The 10,488-nt window shown below is 35.1% G+C and overlaps 1 protein-coding gene across 3 annotated transcripts; it reads right to left on the reverse strand.

Moving 5' to 3' along the window:
- Window positions 1-56: 56 nt before the first annotated feature.
- On the reverse strand, window positions 57-8,614 carry LOC120348326 (heparanase-like). Of its 3 annotated transcripts, none has more exons than XM_078114535.1 (13): window positions 8,435-8,614; window positions 7,586-7,695; window positions 7,069-7,184; window positions 4,333-4,467; window positions 3,497-3,673; window positions 2,401-2,575; window positions 2,183-2,230; window positions 1,901-1,976; window positions 1,543-1,667; window positions 1,322-1,433; window positions 1,019-1,152; window positions 769-918; window positions 57-664 (listed from the first exon to the last, which is right to left on the reverse strand). In XM_078114535.1, exons 1-13 carry the CDS (start codon window positions 8,495-8,497, stop codon window positions 496-498), a joined length of 1,590 nt encoding a protein of 529 aa, XP_077970661.1. In that variant the 5' UTR covers window positions 8,498-8,614; the 3' UTR covers window positions 57-495. The 3 variants fall into 3 exon arrangements, with proteins under 3 accessions (XP_077970661.1, XP_077970662.1, XP_077970666.1); XM_078114536.1 differs by lacking the exon at window positions 8,435-8,614 and adding an exon at window positions 7,838-7,975; XM_078114540.1 differs by lacking the exon at window positions 4,333-4,467.
- Between the last annotated feature and the right edge of the window lie 1,874 nt (window positions 8,615-10,488).

Raw genomic sequence — 10,488 nt, forward strand, 5'->3', positions numbered from 1 at the left:
TGTTGTTTGATACTATACTCCTTCATTACTTGTACAAATTGACCAAATCACAGCTCGGCGTTGAACTTCCACCTTTCGCGAGAAACCTCCATTTATTTGCTGGATGACATTTTAATGTTAACAACAACACGACGCCAATACATTAAATCACGTTACTGAATTTTTTAACATCACCATCCAGCAAGAGTTTTTTTTATAGATTCGACATTTAGGCATCAGTTTACCAGCGCTCGTCGCCGGTATTCATCTTACAGTTTGCGACAGCCTGAAAAGCAGCAAATATTTTCGGAGCATACGAGACACATCAATTTTTTTTTCAAATATATATATAGGGTTACTTTATGTAGGGTTAAATATATGACGAGGAGTGAGCAAGAAAATGTACAAGTGCCAAGCACATTTGTCTTCGGGTTTCAAAATGAGTATATGCTTGTATTTTTCAATCAGTTAACTCAAGTTGAGTTATGATTTGAATATAAATCGAAGAATACGGATTCATCTTAAGCAAGCCCTAATTTTAGAGTCTTTCAAAACTATAAATCCAAATGACGAAGGTGGCAAATTAATCTTTTTTCCTGCCCCGATGTTAACTTGACGTGGATTGAAAGTTGGCATCGTGTGAATATCTACCATTTGAAGCTTCTTGTTGTTCAAATAAATGTCACTGCAAACAAGAAATACTAGTTTTCTATTTAGCCATGAGCCATTTAGGTGTCAATTTAGTTATGCAAATTTGCTTTGAATATTAAGCAATAAGTATTATCCTACCTTGAATTCAAAACTCCTGGAGTAGAAGTCAAAATATAAGTCACTGCTATGGTCAAGTTTTGTTCACTTTGTTGTGCAAATGATAATTTCTTTCTACTTGTTGACAAATTGAGATAATATAACGTCACAGATCCTGCTGGATATGTTGTTCTAAAGAATATTTATATATTTTTTATATCCATATATATGCACCAGTCTACAACAGCACTGATTAAAACCTTCAACTATCAAAATTGTTCATGTTACATACCTTTCTGTGTTGGTACAATGCGCATATATTCGAACCTTTGTATGATGTTTAGAAGTTGCACCGACAACTGTTTTCGTTACATTCAAAATTCGAGTTCCGACCAATGTTTTATATAGCAATGTCAGCCAGTAATCCTAATGAATAAAAGGAAACTATAACACAATTGCCAGTTGATATTTATTATGAGCTTCTTACCGCGATTCTGTATACGAAAAAAAAGTGGACAATTAAATGTGACAAGCCGTCTTACAGAATGAAAATTTAGTATTATGCATTTTAAGTTTCATGGACTAGCCTACTTACCGGCCTAGGATCGAAATTGTCGTCCAGCAACGCGTAGTTTCCTTCTACTAATGTTTGTCTGAATACAATATCTATCCCGTTACTTGCAGATAAACCCAGCTTATCAAGCCACCTAAAATTGCACAGATATTATATCATACATATTACCACCTTCTGGTGAACATTGAGCATTATAGTAAGTCTGGTCGTTCAAATATATTCGATTATCATAGAATACTGACATGAATCCTGCAACGTAAGTGTTCGAAAGACCCTTTGCTCCACCTCCATAGGATGAGCTAGTTTCTCCTATCCAAACGGGAAGATCTGGAGATTGTCGATTAACTATTTCTTTTACATGTTTCAGCTACAAAGTAAATATTATAGCACTATCATAAATATACTTTAAAACTAATTTCGTTTGTACTCTGGTTACAGCCCTGTAGTTGAAATTGAAAAAAGTTACATAAGAAGGTTCAATGTAGAACAATCGTCAACTTATTTTTTTATACCAATGTATATATGTATATATATTTAATTTTCTTGTATCATTTCTAAAGAAATATACTTGAAATACTACATGAAAAATTTTAGCATCACCTGGGGTAGCAACTCGTCTAAAAGAGCAGGATCCGTGAAGTTATAAACTGTTGCCACTCTACTGTCCATGTAGTACCTAAAAAGATCATCAACCTATATAACGACAAGCCATACCTGAAAAACACTGAGAGTTTCAAAGCAGCAAGTAAACAACAAATGAACTCTCTTACGGTCATAAATTGCAAAATGGATCATCTACGAAATTACATTTGAGTTTTCAATTTTCTAAAAGTGATGTATATTCATATTTAGTGTCATGGCTGTAAAATAAAAACATCTTACTGATGAAATGTCACAGCATTCAAAATAGATCCCATGTAATGAACAACTCTGAAAAACAGTAACATATGTTTTTTTTATAAATTTGACAATAATTATTCAATGTGTGGTAAATTATCACAGAAAACAATCCACTTTATGGAGTCACAAAATTAAAATATTGTATTCCTTTTTCTAAACTGAAAAATTAAAATAAAGTATATTTTTTGATATATATGTACGTTTTAAGAAATTTCAAGCTTGAAGTTTTGAACATCGAGTTTGCATCTGGTCCAATTAGTTGTGATTGTTTCCACCATGTGTCCGACTCCATAATCTTGTTTAGCTGAAAGAAAGCGTTGGCTATTTCACGAGGCGTTACAGAAAATCCTGTATGATGGTAATATGAATTCGGTTCTAGATAAAAAAAAAAGCACATTTTCGTTTTGTTTCAAAACCTATATATATATATTTTTTTTATAAAATAATAAATGACAATAAAAGCAAGAGGGCAATGCCCAAATATATGGGCACGGAGGTCCAAACGAAGTAAAACGGGTATGCAATCTGTTACAGTAGACCAGGGCTACTCAACTATTTTAACCAAAGATCCGCACACAAAACTCCAAAATTATTTGGGTCCGGTCTCCCCAGAAATTATATTTCAGCATCATTAAACGTGCACTTCCCTGGCCTGTTAATGATTATTATCTAATCAAGATTGTTTATTATGGTGATATAGTTCATTTGATATATATTCAAAACTATAAGTCACTTTATAACAGAAAACTTCAAAAGTGGGGCTAATGATCCGAAATAAAGAATTAGGTGCGGTCCGAATCGAATACTTGAAAGGTCCGGATTCGGACCGCGGTCCGCCAGTTGAGTAGCCCTGCAGTAGACTACCGATAGCTACTTCACGACTCCGCGTGAACTCCAAAAAGCCAAAAGGTGCGCCATTTTAATTTTGATGACCTAGTCGCACAAAAAAACAACTAATCCAAATCCAATAGAGCCCATAGGAATAATAAAAGTAATAGTCTTCTAGCGACAAATACAGTCTCAACTACTGAAAACTTTAAGGCAGTTGCCCCATTAGTGATAAGAGCGATTTTTTCACAACAAGAAGAAAAAAAATTTACTAACAAAAACAACATAATAACAAAATGATCTATATGTTCACTTCGGTCCAATAAAATATATGCTTTCGAAAAGATGTTTCCGCTTTAAGCTTCGCTAGTAGTGGTCATTTGGAAATGCTAAACAATCTGTTCAAGAAATTTTGTACAAAGCAAATCAATGAATGCAAAAAATTCACAACAAACTTTTCAGACTTACCGTTACCAAGTTCCCAATTTACCAGATGTTTTTGGCTTTTTGCATAATTGAGTAATTGAACAGTATTTGTGGAATTCCACTCTGTATTATCATTTTTTTTATTCAATAGATTTAGTCCAAATATAAGTTCCCAATTCGCACAATTTACGAAGGACATCAGATCGTCGAACTCTGATCCTAAAGCAATGAGATTGAGAGATCCCTTGTCATTCTGTACATTTTTTGATTCGTAACAAATACGTCACTAACGAGCAATTGATTTGATGAGGTTTGTACAAAATAAAATTTCCTAAAGTTAACAAGCAAAAAATGGTCACCCAGCTTTTTCGATAAAAAAATTCAATTTCTTTTCAATTCTAAATTAGGTGCCCCGGAATGTATTCGTACCAAGATGGCGCACACGCCGAAAATAGTATGTGTACCAGGTTAGGGTTCAGGTTGTGCCTCATCTTGGTACGAATACTTCCGGGGCGTCCTAAATTATACAGAAAGAGGGGCAAAAGTTTCTCAAGGCCTATAATTGTGACGTTAATTTGATCCGATGGCGGCGATATGTGGTTTATAAACTTTGCTATATATTCATTCCGATCAGCTTTAATGATACGAATCTTCCAATTACTTCAAAGTACCACGAAAAAGGTAATTGATGATATTCACTGGAGTTTCCCCAATAAGTGAAAACCGGGCCAGGCTTTTGAGTTGCGTTGAGTTGGTTTCAAATATTTTCTAAAATCTTGACAATGATAAAAGTTAAAAAAAAACGACAGAATGAATTCAAATATACCGAGGTTTATCCACATTTGTATTTCAGATAGGAGGTTATCGCGGAAACTTGCCTGTGTATGATACATTATCATCAGATACCCGGTATCTTTCCTTTGCTATGGAATTTTCATATTGCCATTCTGCAACTTTGAGCATATGTCTCACAAATTCTTCGTTATTTGGCATTTCTCCAAGACAATTTTGATCTGAAAAAAAAATAGAAGCAAAGCAAAGAATTATATCACATTCTCTACACCGAATATTCTTAAAATATGAAAAATTTGTTTCAAATATGGGTCAACTTCACACTTAATTATTATTTTACATCAGTAGGGAATGAAGCTAAACATTTTGAAAATATTATTTATTTTCTAGTATTAGTGAAAATACTTCTTTTAAGAACAGGAATAGAAGCTATGGCGGTAAAATTTTAATAGCTGTCTTATGAATCATACTATAAAAACACGCAGTTAAAGTATAATCTTTCAGCCTCCAAATCAGGGTAAAATATAGATGGCTGGCAGGGCGGATTAAGTCCCTGTGATGCCCTAAGCACTGAAGACTTTGGTGCCCTCTCATGAGTAATTTATTTATAAAAACAATAAACCACATAAGTGTATTATCCATTAAAAATAATCACAACCAACAGAAAATAAAACAACTTTTACGAACATTTTTAGGTTTTTCAACTGTTATATATCGGCAAACACGCAATATCGGGCCGATATATCGGTTGAGCTCTATTCCTGAGTGAGTGTGACAATAAAGATTCATGCCTCCAGTGTCAAAGTAAATCGAAATACCAAGGGATATGTCAAGATTTATTGTTGTCATGATTAGACCGAGGTTCTGTACACACAATAAACTTGATTCAAATATTCATCAGCCGGACGAACGCCCTTTATTAAACAGTATACAATAATATTCAGCACGATATAATCACACATCTAAACAGACAGCAGTCCCAGACAAAAAAGTCAGTGACAAGGGTATTCATGCTGCACGTCACTTCTCAATTATTGCGTCACTATCACTTTAATGGGAGTCAACGTAAACAAGTCTGTAAAATCATACTACAACAAGATACAAGTCACAACTATAGTTTTTTTTAATTTTACCGGTACCTAGTTCAAGGTTGCTAGGTTGAAAGACCGCAAATACTTTTGAGGAGGTCTCGCGGGTCGAAGTCGGAGAAAACCAAAAAGTGATCAAAATATCGCGAGTTCACTTACTTTAAATTCAATAAACAACGAGAGTTTACCGTTCTAATCAGACTATTATTATGTTGCATGGGTGGCGTTCTTTTGAAGAAGATATATAAATTATAAAGCCTTCAGTTATCTTAAAGTTAATTCCTGAGAATTACCGTTGTATTTTGAGCATCTCGCGTTTAATGTCGCTTCAAATTATATTCTTTCGTGACAGATATTACTTGAAATCAAACCAGACACTGTGTGGTGGGCAAGAAAGTACGTTTTCTTATGTCACCTTTTTTGCGACACTCATTTTATTACGAATCGTTATATTGAGTAATTTAAAATTTTGCAGCGTGAGCAAGCTTAGTGTCGTCGTCAAATACCAACCAAGTCCGTCTAAGTGATTTTATTAAAATAAAGGTGCAAAGCGATAGAAAAAGAGTTTGAATCTCGGGATCCCAACCCCAGTTGGAATAACTAAAAAAAAAGGTTCCTTCATTAGATACAAATATACGCTAAAATTGTTCTGTGAGCCGCACGGAATGTATCAGCATGACGGGGTTTGGACCACCCTGATCTACCCTATCAAAAAACTCCCGACTTCGCTGACCACTAGATCGTTGAAATGCGATCGTGGAACCGCCACATAGTGTAAATCAGGGGTGGGCAAATTACGGCCCGCGGGCCGGATCCGGCCCACTTGAGTGTTTCAGCCGGCCCACTTGTGGCGGCTGAAATTATGACTAGGATTTTTATGAATTTAAATTTCTATTGAATATATCGATGAGTTAAAATGACATTTCATTGAAAATATCGACAACTGATCGTAAATACCGTTATTCCCTACGTATGGATGTTTTCACCTGGTTATTTCCGTAACAATGACCAATCACCAAAAAGTTTTAGAGGACGTCGGCTAACAATTAATATTTTTGCCTAGTTTTTGGGGTTGTGCGTGGTGTTTGTCGGTTTTTAGTTATGATTCAATAAATTAGTCGTAAATGAACTGGTTTAATTGTTACTAAGTCTTTTGCTGAGCTTCGGTTTAGTTGCAATAATCAAAAAAAAAATAAATTTGAGAGTTTCGTGCATTAAAATCAGTTTGTGAGTGTCAACTCCAAAACACTTGCAAAATAAACATCTGAACTTTTTACAATAATAAAGTATAGGGAGAATTTGTCTGCGGTCAAGGGTCTGGAAAAGGTTCATTCATTAAAAGCACCTGAATATTACGTGCAAAACCATTCATCCGAACTATTTATACCATTCAAGAACTCTAGCACCTGATATATCAGTATTTGGGCCTGCAAATTTTTTTTGCGTTCGTGAATGTCCCAACACATGTTAATTTTGTTTGTCTAGTACTGCGACTCTCAAAGTGGGTGATAATCCCCCCCCCCCCCGTGCTTATATTGTTTAATGACTAATCCGGCGCTGATGGCTGGAAAGGATGGCTCCTTTTTATTTTATAACTATTGAAAGTAGATCATCTAAATTCTAAATACTATGGTGTACTCAGTTTATATAAAATGAATTTTCAAATTTAAATTTTCTACTATAAAAAATGTAACTTTTATTTAATAAATAAATTGCAATTTGCATTGCGAGTACCTCGACTTTGACGGGCAAAATTTCCTGGGACGAAACGTGAATGATCAGATTTTGTTCCTCCCATTCTAACATACGATGGTCCGAGAGCTTTTGCTAATGTCAAGAGTTTTGTGTTGCTGTTAAAGGAAGTGACATCATCGAATTTAGCGATACAATATCGCAGAAAATACTGTAATATTTTATAGCATTCCATTTTTAAAAAACCAAAGAGGACTACAACAATTTGTGTTCATAGCTTTTTAAGCCTGATAATGTAATGCATATAAAATGGATCTACCACAGATTGCAACACAAAGATATAACGCATCATCATCATAGGTTTGAACCAGAATAATTTCAGCATTTTTATCCAGACTGTGAAAGCTGATTAAATTAATTTCCAAACACAGCACCTGGACTATGAACAGTAGTAAATGTTGGGAGTAAATATTCGAGTCAATTAGTAAATTTCAACAAGGATTTAATTTAAAAGACAATTAATAACATTGCCTAGGCCTAACTCAATAAAGCTACTGACTTCATATATTTGATGATCCCGTATTTGAAAATTCCCATTCCTAGCGTAACGGAAGGAGATTTTTTATCGATTATGTAAATGGCTTCCGTACCGTTGATGGAGATGCGAATCTGTAATTCAAACATGAGTGAATGACTTTATTATTTCGCTGGGACCTATTTATGTAAAGTTGGAAAAAATCGACAATTGTCATTTAATCGCAAATCATTAATTCTCTGAAAGAATGAGATTACATCGTATCAAAATAATTACATTTTCTTATTTAATGATGAACTCCTCGCTTCTAACAGAATAAAAAATCAAATCTGTTACATCACTATTACCACCCACACTTTACCAAAGCATGCCAACCCATGGATGGCAACCTAACGCTCAGCGCGCTACCCTCATTCTAATCGTTTGACCGTGAGGTCCTGCAATTTTCCGAATTTATTGACGCTTATACTTAGTGTCTGATGCTTCCCTGGATCATGAAAATCCCACGTTCCCCCCAAAGAAGTGCCTTGTGATTCCGTGGGGGATTTGGGAAGATATTTACAACGTATGGTGTAAGAATGATGTCATTCTTTCTCATGTGTTCGTGTTTTGCTAGCTTCCATCGATGACTCACATATGTAAGACTGGCTTAACATGGCAGTGTCAATAGAAAGAATGACACTTCCACTGCGCTGTTGTCGATAGTGAAATTAAGTAATCCAGTAAGGTTGTCAGTGCAATAAACACAGTACAACAATGGATCATTTAACAGGCTTCGCGCAAAATCGTTTAAATATGTTTAATTACGATATTTAACTTTAGCAAGGCCAGCCCAAAATGTAGCCTTGGCAAAGATTTTAGTTATAATCCTACCTCTTTTCCACACGTGATAACCAGCAGATTTAAAGCAATTACAAATCTCCGCAATAACTCCATTCTAAATCGTCAACACACTGTACAATACAGAGCAAGGTTCGTTCGCAAAACCCAAATAAAGAATAGCACTTTTGCAAATCTCAAAGCGATCGAGGTGCTTTTTCTTCTCCAACTATTTCCGGCGCGGAACGTACTTTACTCAAGGCGTGTGATTTCTTGGCTTGATCGAATACAATACAACAACGTCATGGCAATTTTCACTCACAAAATCACCAATTGTAGATCATTATTAGTACACGTCACTGACCGAATAATAATCATTTTTTGACTGCAATCAAAAGTCTATGAAGTGTATGCCATGGATAATGGTGATTGGAATTAATATTGACAATTGGTCCCATTATTGATGAAAAATGCAAATAATTTGAAAAATGATATAGCTTGCTGTAATACTGGTTTAATTTTCGGGTACAAACAGGCTTTTACGGGATACCGTCAAGTTTGTCACAAACTCACGGCCGTTCATTTTTATATTGCTTCCATACACCTATATATCGCTTTTATTTAGTCAGCTCTCGCTTGCAAATTTTCTGTTATTGCTATTTTCAATGCAGCTTGTGATAACTGAATATCTTATGACTTTTATCTAATCACGATTTTGTGATAAATGTAACCTTAGCATATTGAATGTGATATATTTGTCTTTCTAAAACTTTTTTGGACACCAAATGGACCTACAGATCCGCCTACTGCGCTTTGAAATTTTCAGTGGTTAAAGATTGTATTCTAGATTTCTAGAATGATATTAATTTTATTTATTTCAAGAATTTTCTTTTTATTGGACACGTAGTGGACATAACGATCGTTTCAATATTATGTTGTTGTTGTTGTTGTTCTTTGACACGTTTTTAAAAAGTCGCTTTTCTCTTCGAATACTGGACCAATTGCTTTGAAATTTTCAGTGGTCAAAGATAAAAATTTTCTCCAGAAGGCTATTACTTTTTTTTCGCTATGACGTCATCAAAATTATGTGACTCTACGTGTCCATATATTTGAGCATAGCTCTCTTGTTGTGTGTGCGATGACGTCCCACTACCCAGTGCGCCACATATGGATCTATATGCGACTTTTTGTGCTGTGGGTATTCAAACACAATTATAGTCGAGTTGGGAATTTATAGCCTGATGTGGATCTCGTTCTTAAAAAAAAATTGGTCGTTCAGGCATGAGTGGAAACAATTGTTCTTGCATTATATAATAAAAATGCAATAACCTCCATGAAGAAGATTTCACCTAAGTCTTCGGCAGTGGGCGAAGCGCAGTTTAGTTGGTACTCTCGTAGTCTGTGTACCAGATTGGGGTTGGGCAATAACCTCATTCCGACTTACCTTATTCTGGTTCTATTACGAGTTCGGGGTTTGTGTGTGTGTTAGCCAAGTGAATATATCTTGTGCCCATGGGTTTCTGTCCCTTTACATAACTTGGTGTAGAGTAAGCGAACAATTTTGGTTTGGGGGGGGGGGGGTGTTTCGTAATTAAGGGGGTGGTAAATATTTGCTATTAGCGATAAAACTATTTGTATCGTTAAAAAATTGATATGTATTTAAGAAACAATATACATGAGGGTTCCCCCAAGTTGATTGACCGCGAGTCAAAATACACAGCAGAATAAAATTGGAGGGCCAGAAAAGGGAGCGATAAAAAGTGCGCGAAGACACGGCTGGGGTTCAGGGCGTGCTCAAGCGTCCTTAGAAAATTTTGAAAAATAGGATCTAAGACTAATTTTAGATACATCCAGCATCGCAGTTTGTTATGTAATAAAAGTAATAATTATATATGATAGTTAGCTGATGGAATTCCCGAAAAACAAATAACAAGCACGGCTTTCAACAAGTAATTTGCAACTGATAGTGACTAATGAAGTTACTTGCTCATCTGGCATTGTATGAATGGCTTGTTTTGTTACACAGAAAACATCCCAATGTATATATATATATAAAACAAAATGCCATAAATTGGTTTAGTTCAAAACGTGGCTCCAATTCGTTACAT

Source organism: Styela clava, chromosome 1, assembly GCF_964204865.1.
Source record: "Styela clava chromosome 1, kaStyClav1.hap1.2, whole genome shotgun sequence".
In the NCBI taxonomy this organism is placed as follows: Eukaryota; Metazoa; Chordata; class Ascidiacea; order Stolidobranchia; family Styelidae; genus Styela; species Styela clava.

Bases quoted from the DNA above. Each gene is read 5' to 3' on its own strand.
- LOC120348326 (XM_078114535.1), bottom strand. From the start codon at position 8,497: ATGGAGTTATTGCGGAGATTTGTAATTGCTTTAAATCTGCTGGTTATC. The intron at 2,576-3,496 runs GTAAGTCTGAAA...TTTTTTATCTAG, and splicing joins AAATTGGGAACTTGGTAACG to AACCGAATTCATATTACCAT. The intron at 1,668-1,900 runs GTGATGCTAAAA...TTTACTTTGTAG, and splicing joins TAGACGAGTTGCTACCCCAG to CTGAAACATGTAAAAGAAAT.